At 33.1% G+C, this 15471-nt stretch overlaps 3 protein-coding genes across 5 annotated transcripts; all 3 read right to left on the bottom strand.

Annotated features, from left to right (window-relative positions):
- Window positions 1–855: 855 nt before the first annotated feature.
- Window positions 856–2882, bottom strand: LOC111316951 (protein NEN4-like). Its single transcript, XM_022919203.2, has 5 exons — window positions 1923–2882; window positions 1707–1753; window positions 1513–1576; window positions 1227–1406; window positions 856–1145 (listed from the first exon to the last, which is right to left on the bottom strand). Exons 1-5 carry the CDS (start codon window positions 2370–2372, stop codon window positions 1053–1055), a joined length of 834 nt encoding a protein of 277 aa, XP_022774938.2. The 5' UTR covers window positions 2373–2882; the 3' UTR covers window positions 856–1052.
- Window positions 2883–3021: 139 nt separating this feature from the next.
- LOC111316949 (bifunctional aspartate aminotransferase and glutamate/aspartate-prephenate aminotransferase) lies at window positions 3022–9555 on the bottom strand. Of its 3 annotated transcripts, XM_089753379.1 has the most exons (11): window positions 9074–9525; window positions 8886–8969; window positions 7840–8077; window positions 7575–7668; window positions 7329–7432; window positions 5796–6044; window positions 5601–5714; window positions 5385–5468; window positions 4025–4195; window positions 3665–3778; window positions 3264–3517 (listed from the first exon to the last, which is right to left on the bottom strand). In XM_089753379.1, exons 3-11 carry the CDS (start codon window positions 8032–8034, stop codon window positions 3377–3379), a joined length of 1266 nt encoding a protein of 421 aa, XP_089609505.1. In that variant the 5' UTR covers window positions 8035–8077; window positions 8886–8969; window positions 9074–9525; the 3' UTR covers window positions 3264–3376. The 3 variants fall into 3 exon arrangements, with proteins under 3 accessions (XP_089609503.1, XP_089609505.1, XP_089609504.1); XM_089753377.1 differs by having other exon boundaries at window positions 3022–3517; window positions 8886–9550; XM_089753378.1 differs by having other exon boundaries at window positions 7617–7668; window positions 8886–9555.
- Window positions 9556–10215: 660 nt separating this feature from the next.
- LOC111316950 (uncharacterized) lies at window positions 10216–13595 on the bottom strand. The gene has a single exon (XM_089753380.1). It carries the CDS (start codon window positions 13553–13555, stop codon window positions 12434–12436), a length of 1122 nt encoding a protein of 373 aa, XP_089609506.1. The 5' UTR covers window positions 13556–13595; the 3' UTR covers window positions 10216–12433.
- Window positions 13596–15471: the final 1876 nt, after the last annotated feature.

Raw genomic sequence — 15471 nt, 5'->3', positions numbered from 1 at the left:
AATGATTATTATTATATATCTTTCTTTTTTTATTTTTATTTGAATCTGTTATAATTTAAATGTGGAAATAAAAGTACACTTCTCCACCAATAAGCCTCGCAGACTATTGGCAATTATTATATATCTTTCATGTTAAGAAAGGGCAGAGATTTAACAATCATGAAAATAGAAAATTCGGATTACATACATGTAAAAGCCAAGGTGAATTAATATAGTATGGGAGTTTAATCTTTGCTATTCTTTGTTTCACTTTTCAGTGATAGAGGAAAGAAGAAGAAAAAAGAAAATCAACTAAGTTCTCACTACCGAATTTGTCTATGTAGCTTTAATTATCAAATGCATCCTCACAACTATCTTTAGATGCATCAGATTGTATTCAACAATGTTGAATTTCAATCTCTATATTTTTGTTTTACGGGCTAAAAATGGAAAAAAAAAAGAAAAAAAAGAAAAGGCATTTGATACTCAATCTTGCAAGTATCCATAGGTTAAGAGGAATCAAGTTTAGGCATGATACTAACACTTTACATAATCTTTGTTTGATTGATAATTTAAATCTCAAAATCTACTCAAATATATTTATCCTAAATTTTAGGTTGATCTAAAATATAAGTGAAATTCTTTTGAGTTTAACCAAATTAAAGAATTTTTATACATAATGATAAAATTCGACATGCTAACGGAGCAGATTCAATAGAAACAGATAATGATTGAGCTCCTAAGGAAACCTGGAGCAGTTCAATAGATGGTACAGAATTTATCATGCGGAACTTCACTTGATTAATTCAAACTTATAGATAATCGGAATTTTGCAATTAATGAATAGTCCACAAAAAAGGGTGTCCCAAGTTCTCATAATTTTTTTATTAAATTCATCTAATTAATAAGCAAGGAAAGACCCTCTTAAGCATGCATGTCATATTCGCATTGAAGAGGAACCCTTTACAGGACCCTCGCCAATCTGAAACACATTTGAAAATTCCAATTAAGTTTGCAATCTCCTTTTATCTTTTGTTCTTCCTCTCATCCGAAATCTGCCTTCTTTTCTGATCTTATCGGAGCACTGAATGTGAATGCTTGAGCAAGTTGTTAAGTGGCTGGCTTCCTTGGGTTTTGCACAGGAGATTTTTTACTCTTTCTGTCATCTGCTTCAATAACAATGCTTAAATAATTAATTACTGACAAATTAACATGTGATTAAGATAGCTATTATTTAGTGGTAAAACCTTTCGCAAACTTCCCCTTGAGTAGGGTACTGTTCTTTGATGTCCGCTAGAAGTTGGGGGAGATTTCCTGCTGGTTTCTTCCCTGCATATCAATTTTCCTGCACTCCTTCTACTTCGTGCCGTTATTGTGGGGTTGCTGTGCCAAGTACTGCCATTCAAGATGCTAGGGAGGCTTGATTCCTAACATCATAAAAACCCATAGCTTTAAATTCTGAAACAGAAGTTATCAACATAAAAGTTAATGAAATTGATGCTGGAATTCATTACTGAATGTTTCAGGACATACCAAAAGGAGCACAGTTGCACAATGCTTTAGAACCTCCAAATTCATTCGAACATCATCCAGGCTCCTGTTTAAGGAAATTATTATAGATAAAACCATGATTATGATCATTTCCTTCCGTTATTTTTTTTTCTCATTTGTTCAACAACATATTCCCCACATGGATTCAGGTATCTAACACAAAAAGATTCCCATACCTGTGCTTTTGCTGCCCAAGCCCAAAGTAAGTAGCTAAGCTCGCCATCTGCATGAAGGGTTGGACAAATTTGTGAACATTATTACAGGAGAGAATATTCAATCTCAATCTCAAAGAAATTGAGATTCTAGGGGTGTAACAAAGATTTTATTATGTCTAAAAATTGCCTCAATTTCTGATAAGAGCCATAAATTATTCTTAGAAATGTGAATTTTACCTTCATATTTCCAGCTCTTCTGCCAAACTTCTCAGTCAGGATTACTAAAGAATCAATGATCCCAACAGATAAAGGAGCAGGCCTACCAATCTCAGCAAAGGCCTCCTTAATGCGCACACAATCAAATCTCTGAATGTTATGGCCCGCCCAAATCCTACCATTCAAAAGGCTGAATATTTTGTCAGCAACTTCCTCAAATTCTGGTGCATTTGCAACAGCTCCCCTAGTAATCCCATCACATCGACCAGACCTCAATGCAACAGCAGACAAGTCCTTAGGCCTTATCAGGGTGCTAAAACTCTCCAGCTCAACGAGCTTCCTTGGACAAACCACAATTGCTCCAAACTCCAATATCCAGAACCTTTGGCCAGCTCTGTTGGGTACTGTAGTTTCTGAATCAAAAAACACAATTTCTGCCGCCCCTTCTTGGCATGGAATAAAATCCTCCATTTCAAGTTACTAGTTTTAGGTTCAAGTTTTTTGGTATTATTCATTGGCATTATAATCATGGTATAAATGGGGAAGGAAGATGGGAAGGAAAGGGAGGTAATGCATGACTGGAAGAAGAGAATTCTTGGTATTAGAGATTGATTGTCTTGTGGTTCAAGTCCATAGTTTTAGGCTTTGGATGAAGGGTTCCTTAGCTTCTTAGGGATGCCTTAATGCAAGGAAATACCTGCTAGGCAGGAATATTATGGCTAAAAAGGGAAAGGGTTGCTTTTCCTTGATTATGTTACCATCTAGCTTTTTCTCTTGGAACAGAAACCTTAGCCTGAAACCTTCTGGAAAAGTTCCAGCTTTGTCTCCTATTGATAGACTAGAATTACATTCATTTAGCAAGTATGGCCAGAGAAACTCTCGTTGAGCCTTAATGTCGTTTTACGATTCAACCTTTCTTCCAATTACCATTCTGCCAGATAAACCTAAATAAACAAGATACTATCTTTATGTTGGAACATATGAAGCAAACTTGTTTGGAAGGGGAATTGATTCCTTGGAGCCCTAGATCTAGCTACCGTAGAAAGAAATATTCCTTGGGAACATTCTGAACTCAAGAATGGCGAATTATAAGAACAGTATATAATATGGAAAGTAAACATATACTACGCTAACATTACTGTTTTTTATAACAAATTGAAGGCAAATGAAAAACGAGTTACAAAAAGGAAAGCCGTGGTAAAGGTTTTTCCATAGCTCTTTTTGCCATAAACCTAATGACTTCATAACGGGCCTATCAAACACAATAATGACAAATGAGCATGTAATAATATTTCCTTTCTCAAACCCGTGGGGATTCGGCCTCTGGAAGGAAAATGCAGGACAATCATAGAAGAGAATAAATGAACCTAGAAAAGCCAGAATTTTATGCAATAAACTTATTACAAAAAATAACAAGTTCAAATCCCAAAATAAAGTACAACGATTACAATATGCTGCATGATAATTCATCTGTGTTAAACAGGGACAGCAGGCCTCAGGGTGATAAGTGCTTTATTAATTCTCTCAAAAGCAGCTTGTAAGGTGGTAAGGGATGCTGCATAGGATATGCGAATGCAGCTATCATCCCCAAATGCATCTCCAGGGACTAGTGCAACCTGTAAGTCATTAGAAACAGTATTTGATGTTTGATCTTCAATGTCAAACAGAATATTCAGGCAGTTCCAAAAATATTGATTAACACAGCCTAACCCTTCTCAATCACTTTAAAAAGAAAGGTCCTGACAGTATTCAATGAAGCATACCTGAGCCTTGTCCAGGAGGTATCGACAAAGTGATTCTGAATTTTCAATTTTACCAAAACCTTCAGCTTCTATTCCGTAGTAAGAACTGAAATCAATGAAGAGATAAAAAGCTCCCTGCAAACCAGAAGTAGTGCAAGCAAGAAGTATGTTAATTGAAAAGCTACAATATCAAAACATTGAAGAAAATGACAAATACATAAACCAGCTTTGTTCATAAATAAATCGGGTTTAAGTATGTTAATTGAAAAGCTAAAATATCAAAACATTGAAGAAAATGTGATATGCATAAACCAGAATTTTTCATAAATAAATCAGGTTTATGTTTACCCAGTAAGTGATTTTATGCCAAGACTGGTGTACCTGAGGTTCTGACATCTTAACACCTTCCAATTCCCCAAAGCTTTTAACCAAGAAATCTCGCCGTTCCCTGAATGCTTTCACCATGGTGGAAACTGCTTCCCCACCAGCATAGCCCAGGCCTAATGCAGCAACTCCTGCTTTTTGTGCTATACTACTAGCTCCTGAAGTGACCTAGAAAATAAAAACCAAATTGAGGTTAGTTTTCTGCATATTGATTCAACTAATGAAACTACACATTTAACAAAGAAATTAATGTGTTGATATGCATAACATACATAAGTGCATTAATAGATATATCAGCCTATTGGCATTAATTGACATATTGGTATTCCATTGCCTTAATTATATGGGATCAACAATTTGAATCCTTCTTAATATATCAGTTTCAATTAGTTAGACATATGCAAATGTTTAGAAGTGCCCATCTACTAGCACAGTCAACTCAAGCTTACTCCTTTAATAACCATTGTTCTTTCCTTCAGCACTTGATCATTATGTTAGTTAATGGCACCAATTTTGAGGTTTTCCAAACACAAGCAATTTCAGTTTTCCAAACACTGCAGCCCGTTGGTTCAACTTTAAGTACAAGCAGAATGAACCAAACTAAAGTGTGCATAGGGTAAAATTTTTTCAAACCTCTTCAGCAGCTTGAGTAATATCAAAAGTACAAACATTGACTAACTTGAACAAGTATCAGAATTATGAGGTTCAAAAAGCTTCTAACTGGAGATGATTAAATGTCTCTAAACTTTTTATGCGTAAATAACTGTGCAAGTGCCATGTTCTAAAATATACAGCGAGCCTTAACAAGGAAATTGACAACTATATCCCAAATTGTTCATTCTTGTGAAAAACATTGAAAATTACCACAATAGTTTAACTTTCAGTATGATGCAAGAACCAAATTAAAATTGATGTAGGTACGATTAGTTTAAAACTCTTTAGAGCCAGGCAGTAATACCAAAAGTAAAATGTTGACTAGCTTCTTCAAGTATGGGAGGTTCAAAGAAGGCTACTAGGAAATGAAAAAAAAAAATACCAAAATGGTATGAGCCCCAATAAACAACATTAGTGTAAGCATATTCAGATACTTGACCGTATATGTCAGAGATTAGTATTGTCCGCATCTGTAGTCCTCAACTGTATACCACAGCCAACCCAACAAAAAGTGCCATGTCGTCTGATCATTCTATATATCAGACTAGCAACAAAATCCATTTGATCTCCAAGAAAAGTTATTCCCAGAGTTCATAGCTTTTAAAACGAATCTTATTATAGTCAATAGCATTACTGCACTAATGCATACCAGATGCCAGTTTGCTCAACAGAATATGAAAGTGATGGGTATAATGAAACATACCTGACTCTGGATTTTATTACATGCTGCAACAAAGTGCTTAGGTCCGGCAATATATCCGAGTCGCCAACCAGTCATTGCAAAAGCCTACATATGTCACCTTCAAAATGTCAATGCTCAAAATGACCACCAAATGAATTATACCAAAGTTAAGCATGGAAAATTAATCAATTATGTGGAAGGGAATACTTAACCTAGGTTTAAATGAAATTGAATTACCTTGGAAAAGCCATTGACAGTTAGAGTCCGCTCCCACATGCCTGGCAATGATGCAAAGCTCGTGTGAGTTGCCGGTGCATAAATTATATGTTCGTATATTTCATCAGATAGCACCTGAATAAGTCAATAACAGATCACTCAGTGTTTGAATATCAGTATAGGCTATGTCTGAGAGTTCAGGCTAAGTAATAGTACCAAGAGCCTGGGATGCTTTGCTACAATTTCTGCAATTGTTTCAAGCAGTTTCTTAGGGTAAACAGATCCGGTTGGGTTGGATGGAGAACATAGAATCAACAGTCTTGACTTTGCAGTGATTTTAGACTCAAGGAGCTTTGGATCCAATAGAAAATTTTTAGAGACGAGTGTCGGAAGAATAACAGGTGTTGCATCAGCCAGCCTTGCCATTTCTGGGTAACTTACCCAATATGGAGAAGGAATTATTACCTGAAATAAGTTATGTGCTCATAATTAAACCACCTCTTATCGCTCTACTTAAAAACACCGGAAGCATAATTATGATTACGTAAATAACGTTCCTTGCAGACATATACATTTGGAAGGAATATCTAACACCATAAACAGGAAATGACATTCTAGCATGCAGGAAAATATCATAATATTTATAATTTTATAATATTTTCTTCTTTATAGTTTTCAACATTCCTGACAAAGCTAGGCTAATATTTGTTTTGTTTCATGCCAAGTATTTCAAATCCGTAAGGCATTTCTTATTGACTAAATTTGTAGACTAGCAACTTGAAATTAAATATGTGTGGCTGTAACTGAAACTTTTGATAGCATAATCAATGGATACAAAGTGGTACATCAGTAATTTCTTATTTGAGACCTGGTACTGTAATCAATTTAATAGATTAACAAACATATCCATACATTCTTGTAAAAGGAAAATGTGGTTTTGAATAATGCAAAGAAATTGAGATAACAATGGTTAAGTTTCTGTAATCAATTTAATAGATTAACAAACATATCCATACATTCTTGTAAAAGGAAAATGTGGTTTTAAATAATGCAAAGAAATTGAGATAACAATGGTTAAGTTTGGAAACATGAACTTCGTGGGGTATTTGAATTTGGTTAACTCTGAAAATTATACTGATGGATGCAGTCAGTGTATGAAAAACTAAGATCTAAAGTAAATGGAGCCTTCGAAATTCTCATACGAGAATAGATTTTTCAAACTCACTTCCAAATCCAATTCACTATATATCAAAATCGCTGATATTTGAATCTATCCTTTTCTCACATATTGAAAAATTCTATTAGCATAATTTGCCTAACAAATTAAATTCAAATACGTACTTTCCTATTCATGTTCCAAAACAAAACATATATCCATTTCTTCCTCAGCACAAGCTCAACTGAAAGGACAAATAAGTCATGCTTAGCATTTGTGTCCGAATTTTATTCTTGTTCTGATGCTACAATGAATTCAATGGAAAGGATTCCAGATTCCAAAGAATATTCACTCAATTCAAAGGTAAATACCGTCATTACTAGAAAGTCCCTAGTTCTATGAACTTCTATGATTTGATCAAAGATAGTAAGAAAGACAGCAAGATAAGTGGATATAGCTCAGCATCAGGTGAAAGATGGAAATAGATCTATAACATTAACTTCCAACTAGGTAAAAGAGGTGGCAGGGGAGGATTTTTTAAAGCATATCCACAGCTTTTCTATGGTAAAGATTGTTAAATAGAAAAACTTCACCTCATCCCCAGGAGAACAAACTGCAAGAACTGCTTGAAGGATACTCTGCTTAGCACCATTACTGACCAAAATTTGATCAGGTGTATATGAGATTCCATTCTCCTCTGCAACATATTAAAAGGAAATAAGTAAAAAAGAACTAGAAAAAACATGAGAAACCCTTCCTCATCCTACCTCAAAGGTAAACAAGCATCAAATTTTACACTTTTTAAATCAGGAAAGTACTCGCATAGCATATACATTTACCTTTTAGCTTATGACAAATTGCCATACGAAGTTCCATCGTACCTGCATTGGGAGTGTACCTTGTGTAACCTTCACGAATTGCATTTATCCCAGCCTTATTTTTCACAAAATGACAAAATATAATAAATTAAAATACTTCTTAGAAGAACAGCCTCTTAAACTAAAAGATGACATACTGGCCAAAAACAAACAAACCTAAAAGATGACACAACTTAAACAGAGAAAATGACAACAGGGACCCAATGGATTAGAAAAAGAAAAGCACCTCTGCTATAACAGCTGGCGTATCAAAATCAGGCTCTCCGGCAGCCAATCGAATAACAGGGACACCAGCTTGTGCTAGAGCAGTTGCATGATCAGTTATAGCCATTGTCTTTGATGGCTTCACAGAGTTAACTCTGGGGCTCAGAGAGATATCAACTTTCACTTGGTCATAGCTGCTACTATCTGCCTTTGACATTGCACTTGTTCTAGATGACTGGTGTCTAGAAATCTCAACAGATCTGCCAAGATGTACATACAACTAGACAATGATATTCTCTTATATATCTGGTGTTCCTTTCTCCCTTTGGGAGATTTTTGGCAATTAGACTTTGAGACTAGTTTTCTATAACTTTCAGGCAAACTAAAAATGCTTGCAGAATATGTACGGCCTTTCTTCAATCTTTAAATTGATAGATAGCATTGCTTGGGAAAGTTTTTTAAATTAAAATAGTTATACAACTACAAAGAATCAGTTGAAGACATGAGGTAAACTAAAAATACGGATGTTTCTCTTTACATTTACATAAAATGAAGATATTACATGAAATCATTTCCATAACAATTTGTCCGTACATATTGGCAACCTATTCTTTTAACTGCTGAAAAGCCAATAATTGTAGAAAGGGTCTAGACTAACATCAAGCAGAGAACATATCCTATATTAATTGCCAGCTGCAACTCAAAAGGTTCATCCATATTTTACCATATTATGACAAAGGATTTTGACATAGCTAATGCACATGAAAAAAACAGCCTAAACCAAATCAAAGTAGACATAACACTTTCATAATTCAAACCTAAGGCTATCTGGTTTACAGCGACTTTATCTTTACAGTCAAAGAAGCAAAAAAAACCAATTCTACCATGAAACTTAACTAATTTAAATGATCCAACTGATGACCCAGAAACAAATTTATGGTCTTTCTTCAATGAACTGAATAGATAGATTAAAGATTTCGTTAAAAGCAATAACAACCCAAAATTTGTCCCCAAGAACCGAATAAAAAACAAGAGCTAGAAATAATAAAAAGCCCGAAAGAAACTTACTTGAAGCAGAGATTGGTATGAGAAGAAGGGAAAGAAACGGAAACAGAGGCCTTGGAGGCGGAATTCGATCCCAAAAATTGGGAGCTGAAACCAACACGGGAAATGATTGTTTCAGTATGAAGAAAATTTGCCATTTGGATGAAGAGAATTATTAAAGCAAAAACACTGGTTTTGGCGTAACGTTGGACCTTGTTCTTTTCTCAGTCACATAAATAAAAGCAAACCAAAAACAATTATAGGAAAGGAAGAAAAATAAGTGCAAGGGAGTTGGTGGGATGCAGGACAATCGAGAGGGGTTGTTGGAGCCTGGAGGTGTTAATAGTTTTTTTTTTTTTAAATGTTGGAAGGTGAGGTGTTTTAAGTTTTATCCTGGAATTTGAACCCTTCCAATTTGCATCAATGATGGTGATTGGAGAATTAAGATAGCTGGGTAGGTGGAATACTAGTTGGACCAGCCACGGCCGAAGGGTACCTTAGTCCTAACCTTTAGCCCAAAGGAGGTTGAGACACAGTGGAAAGGGAGGTTGAGAATTGGACCAAGTTGGACCAGTAGGGAAGTGCCAACCTAATTTTGGCGTTGCTTCTTGCTGAATTGGACCAGTTATCACTCATCAGCATGTTCATCACCTAACACTTTGGTGGCTTTTTTATAATTCATGCTGTTAGTGTTTGAATTGAACACTGACAATAAAGTGTATTACACTCTTCTAATAGATTATGTAACTGTCTATACTAGAAAATAGCATGTTTTTATTCTTTTACAAATAAAAAAAAAAGGGTTAAATTTTTTATTTTTTTTTTCAACAGTTTTTTTATTCTATAAATTTTGTCAATATTAGAAATATGAAGTTACTTAAATTAAATAGAGTTTTTTTCCTCTTCGTAAGCAACTTTTATTGCTTGAATCAAATTGATCCACACCTTTTTTGGATGGTATTTTAAGTAAAAGTGTGTATGGAACAAATAAAAAATTTGACCTCGAGTTACAAGAATTTTAAGGGTTCAAGTTTCGTATCTTCAGAAACCCAAATTTCAGGTCAATTAAAATGAAAAAACCTTTATTGCTTATAACAATGTAGAATAATCTTGAGATCAGTAGCAATTCCCAAACAGAAAACTACACTTAATAAGACTTGCACATGAGTTTCAATTCTTTCTCTTTGCATTGAGACAAAATCTCATTTGCCGATTTTACAGGGTTTTTTCAATGTAAAATACCAACAGATTCTATCCGCCGGAAATCTACGAGATTTTAAGAAAACATCAATTTGTTATGATTGAGAATTTCTCCATTTTCATTCATCTGTCACGAAAATGAGCTACACTGGGCTTATTCCTGAATTAGGAGGGACAAAACTTTAGCAACAACAAATGCCATCACTACATTTTTATGGGTTAGACAAACATAGCCCCTTCTTTACAAAGCTCCATTAATATCCAAGGTCCAAGTTCTATGAAAAGTAGCAAAATCTTAAATTTAAAGTACGAGTGTGTCACTTGGGGGTTAGCTGGGCAAGTTGAAGAAATCACTATGTATTCTCTTTTTATAAAAGAAAGGAAACCACTAATGAGGTAGTAAACATGAGTATTACTTCTACAAGCTTCGGCCTGCCATAAATTGAATCGACTAGGGATAAAATAGAGAGCACAAAAAGTTGACCTAGCAAACCTCTGCTCTGTCGTCTTTACTCCTTAAAACCTGCCCAAATTCAGCAATTCATCCGACCAGAAAGGACACCAAAAGAATTGTTGAAATGAGGTTTAAGAACGCAAAAGAAGGAAATATAAAGACAGTAAAAGGACCAAAACAACCAATGTTACTTGCTTCAGTTTATTACTTCTAAATGCTTTTAGTTTATAGTGAACCACCATTCAAAGAAGCAGCCTTTAATCTACATTGATACTTTGTTCTTTATCAATTGTAAATTTACCAAATTAAATAAGTTCTTAAGCATGTTTTACAGCTACCACCTACTTACGTTCTGGAACATGACTGACATCAACACCAAGACTAGTAGCAGAATACTTTGGTTAACTGCATGTCTCTAGGAATGTTACAGGAAGCTTTGTTTGATGGCTCGACCATGGACTTAGTTAAGAATTCTTCCCTTAACCTTTCTCAGAAGTTCATAAGTATGTCTCATGTGTCATATTTCACAGAAGGCACTAGCCCCACCTTCTATCACAAACTTATAGTAACATCTAATTGCTAAAATTTATAATGATCATCTTTACTCTTAACACAGAATGAGCTAACACTTTCCCATTGATCGCATTAAGTGCTCTCAGACTAATTCTATGTATATATGGCACTTGAGAGTCATTTGGCAATGAGAAAACTCCCATACATCCTCTTGCATCTACTAAGAAGATTTGATTCCAGTTCCTACTTCTCACTCTCTGCTTTCTACTTCCTACTTCTATCATCCAATTTCCTACCCGCTCTATACTTCCAACTCAACATTTCCCACCTTTAAAAATAGATTATTAATTCAAGGGTAAATGGCCCATTAGAAACCTTATAACAGCCATATTGGTTCATATGCAGTATCCCAATACCAATACTTACATGTACCATCACATTTTAGAGAAAGAAAATACCATCATAATCTGGTGATTTGGATGTGAGGGGAAATAGTATCTTTTTTTTTTCCCCTTTTTGCCAGAAGGGAAAATTGTATCTCAAATGGTGGTTTCTAAGAGACTTGGCTGTTTATTGTTATGAACCAAAATAAAAGATGATGGATGTATCAGAAGTTTCAACACAACATCAAGTAAAAATATAAGACAATACCTCGTAAAATAGGCATATAATGACAACTAGGTAGAGAACATACTTTTGCAGAATCCAATATTATATTGATGAAAAACACAGACAATGTTAGCATATCATTTAATCTCATTGGTAAAAATAACAGGAAATTCTAGATAAAAATTTTCAGTCATATTCAAGGAGTCAAGAAACCTCTTAGACCACTTAAGAGAATAAGGGAGAAAAGAGAGAGAGAAAATAAACACTGCTTTAATGAATCACCTCCTAGATAGTTTGCCAGCTATGTGGAAAGCTAAGATATTTCACCTACAGGCTGAAGCATTATACGAATCAATATAAGCATACAGCCTCCTTAGCAACCAAAAAATGCAGTACAATTTGGTTCAACCAAAAAATGCAGTACAATTTGGTTCTATCCATATAAAGAGACATTAAAGTCTGTTTCAAACAAAAAAAAATGAAGTCTATAAAGTTTGTGGAATTCATTTGAAATCTATGATTTGCTATGTTAACATCCAAACCATTGATTTCAGAATCCTATGTGAATAAACGCCACTAAATAAGCCACCTCATCCATGATAGCATCATAGGACACAACAAAGCATAAAAGTTCATAGACGGACAGTTGGAAATAGAATTGCATCCATTATGACCACAATGTATCTCAAGCAATATCATCATTTCCATAAATAATCTATAGGAACTAGATTTTAACTGAACAAAATTGAGATATTGTAACAAAATACTAATGATTAACAAGTCAATGGAGAATAACTCAAACCCTGGTACAGGACGCATCAAAATCATCGGACACAACACGTGCAATCCAATTACTCAAAGTCCTCTTAATCTCTGAGTGATTGACATATGCTAACTCATACATACTACACAAATTGATCACCATAGCCTCATTCACTGCCATGGTAGTCACCATTTCAAGTGCATTCTCCAGTACCTTAATCGAATCAGACAAATCCCTCAAATACATCAAACAAAGCGCCTTATTATTAATCGCAACAACATCTGTGTTATTCCTTTCAATACACTCCTCGTATTCCCTCACTGCAGAAACATAATCTTTGCCCACCAAATAAACCAAGGCCTTGTTTCTATTCACTAGATTCCTAAATTTAACCTCACTCAAAAAAGAATAGCCATCATTCTTCCCTTCATTTAACATTGTCTCTACACGGTTAAATGACCCCTTTGCCCCTTTAAGATCCCCAATCTGCATCTGAATATACCCTAATTTGGAAACTAAAACTGGATCTAAATAATCACGATTAATCAAATCCTTAATCAAATCTAAACACACATTGAATTCCTTAGCCCCCAAATGATGGCCAATTAAACAATTTAGAACAAAATTTTCCCTTCTTTTCCAAATGTTGACAGACTCCTCTAAATTATTGCATTCTTTTTCTTTTATTTTCTGACAAATAAAATTAAGCAAAAGATAAAACCGATCTAACCCTTCTTGGCGGTTCCCAAGCTTAATCGGAAGTTGGGCTTGGATGAACCGCAGAGAAAAGGGGACCATTGAACCAGAGCGGTTCGGGTAAAGTTGAGGGTAGGTTTCGTATTTGTAATGGTGGCTGTTGAAGTCGTGGAGAGAGTCGAGTTCGTTTGAAGCGTCGGTGAAGCGGCGTAATTTTGAGAGGGCGAGGACGTTGTAGGAAAGGTAGATGAGGTTGTCGTGGGGGTTGGTTAGGAGGTTGAGGGAACGGGCTAGGGAAACTTTGTCGAGGATGGAACGCCAGGAGCCGCGCGTAGCGAGGTCTTGGAGAGTAGCAAGCCCGTGTACTAGGTCGTTGAGAGATCCGAATTGGTTCGTAAGAGGGTCGGTGGTCGGGAAGGGTTCGTCCATGGTGACGATGAGGCATGCGGCGTTGAGCATATGCGAGGAAACTATGTTTTAACGTTTCACCCGTTCGTTACTCGTTTTTATTTGTTTTTTCTATTTTTCTTTTTTGCAAATTGGCTAAAAATTTTTAACTAATGATATTGGGGAAAAAAAAATGTAAATTATACACACCGAATTTGAAATGTTCTCTATAATGTTTTTTCATAGTTTTACTTAATTTTAAGTTTTTAAGAATCAAGTGATTATAGTAAGAAGTGTAAATAATCAAGTAATATGAGGCTTGGTAAATCTTTTATCACTTATTTCTTTTATTGGTAAATTTATTTAGATTTTAAACATTTTAAATATATTCAAATTTTTAGGTTAAATTATAAAAATGGTTCATCTATAATTTTTTTTACCAATTTGAGATTTAAAAAATAAAATTACCAGTTTGTTACGTAAAAAAAATAAAACTATTAATTTGATATTTTAATCTTCATTTAATCATTTACTTTGATATCTTAGATTAACATCAATAATTAATTTATCGACATTACATGAATATTCAATAATATTTTAACATGTGTAAAAAAAATTAATCACCACATCATCAATTATCTTGTCAACGTTAAAAGAAAAACTTTTTAAAATTTTTAAGAATTTGAAATATTTTAAAAATTATAAAAAATAAAAAGTAAAATATTTGTAAAATAAAAGAAAAAAGAAAACTTAACAAATTTTTAAAAATCTGAAAATTTTAATAGAAATCCAAAAAATAAAAAATTTTTGAAAAAATAAAAAAATTAAAATTTTCATAAAATTAAAATTTCATAAAAAAACTTTAAAAAATAAAATTCTAAAATTTTATGAAAAACTCTAAAAATTTTGCAAAAATTGTAAAAATATTTGAAACATTTTTGAAAATTTCTCATTTTTTGAAACTTACAATTTGACTTATATATATATATATTTGAATTTTTAATATTTTTTAAATTTTTTTGGATTTTTTTGAAATTTTAAAATTTCAAAGTTTCAAAGTTTTATAATTTTTTATAATTTTAAAATTTTCAAAAATTTTAAAAATTTTTAAAAATTATTTTAAAATTTTAAAACTTTTTAAAAAAATTTTTAGAGTTTTTTTATTGTCAAAATTTTCAAAAAATCTTAGATTTTTTATTTTCAATTTTTAAAATTTTTGTGAATCTTTTTTTCATTTTAAGAAAATGTTTTATTAAATTTTTTCAATATTTTATTAATTTTCTTAGATTTTTTTTACTTTTAAATTTTCATAAATTTTTTATTTTTTATTTTAAAAAATATTTCATATGTTTTTTTAAAAATGTAAAAATTTTAAATTTTTTTAATACTGTCAATTAATAACGTGACATTGATTAACTTTTTACATATATCAATATCTCGTTGAATGTTTATATCGTGTCAATAAGCTTATTAAACAGTATTAGTGTGAGGGTGGATTTGAATTCCACCAAAATCTGTGTGGTGCCGTTGGCAAGCTTTTCTGTCCACTCGTGCTGGAATTTACTGTTTGGATATAGAGTTTCAGTGCAATTAAGATGTTTTCAACGCACTTAAGCTAAAAATGGACTGGACCTATAAGAGTCTAGTGAGAAATTTTTGATCCCACTGCACTCTCCATTTCCAAAAATAATCATGCTCTCCCAAATTTTTTTCCTTTTTACCCTTGAAACTGTACTGGAAGGTAAAAAATTCCTTATCACTTTAACTTTTTTTTTCATTTTTTTATTTAAAAGATTTTAAATAATTTTATTAATTTAATATAAATAAATAAGATTTTATAATTATGTAATAAACTAATTAACAATTAAATATTTTTATCTTATCCATTTTTATTATTTTTTAATTTTTTATAAATAAAATTATTATTTAATATAAAATATTTTAATATTTTTAATAATTTATTAATTTAAAAATATCTAATATATTAT

Source organism: Durio zibethinus, chromosome 24 (genome assembly GCF_047325235.1).
Source record: "Durio zibethinus cultivar Kanyao isolate XHJ-2024 chromosome 24, ASM4732523v1, whole genome shotgun sequence".
NCBI classification, from domain to species: Eukaryota; Viridiplantae; Streptophyta; class Magnoliopsida; order Malvales; family Malvaceae; genus Durio; species Durio zibethinus.
This window is presented reverse-complemented; position numbering and strand designations above follow the sequence as displayed.

What these genes read in the sequence shown, in the direction of transcription:
- LOC111316951 (XM_022919203.2), bottom strand. Translation starts at nt 2,372, where the DNA reads ATGGAGGATTTTATTCCATGCCAAGAAGGGGCGGCAGAAATTGTGTTT. An exon ending in GTGCAACTGTGCTCCTTTTG is followed by an intron (nt 1,407 to 1,512) that starts GTATGTCCTGAA and finishes TTATGATGTTAG; the next exon opens with GAATCAAGCCTCCCTAGCAT. An exon ending in CAAGGGGAAGTTTGCGAAAG is followed by an intron (nt 1,146 to 1,226) that starts GTTTTACCACTA and finishes TTATTGAAGCAG; the next exon opens with ATGACAGAAAGAGTAAAAAA.
- LOC111316950 (XM_089753380.1), bottom strand. Translation starts at nt 13,555, where the DNA reads ATGCTCAACGCCGCATGCCTCATCGTCACCATGGACGAACCCTTCCCG.
- LOC111316949 (XM_089753377.1), bottom strand. Translation starts at nt 9,019, where the DNA reads ATGGCAAATTTTCTTCATACTGAAACAATCATTTCCCGTGTTGGTTTC. An exon ending in TTTGTTCTCCTGGGGATGAG is followed by an intron (nt 6,045 to 7,328) that starts GTGAAGTTTTTC and finishes AACTTATTTCAG; the next exon opens with GTAATAATTCCTTCTCCATA. An exon ending in CTGTCAATGGCTTTTCCAAG is followed by an intron (nt 5,469 to 5,600) that starts GTAATTCAATTT and finishes TGACATATGTAG; the next exon opens with GCTTTTGCAATGACTGGTTG.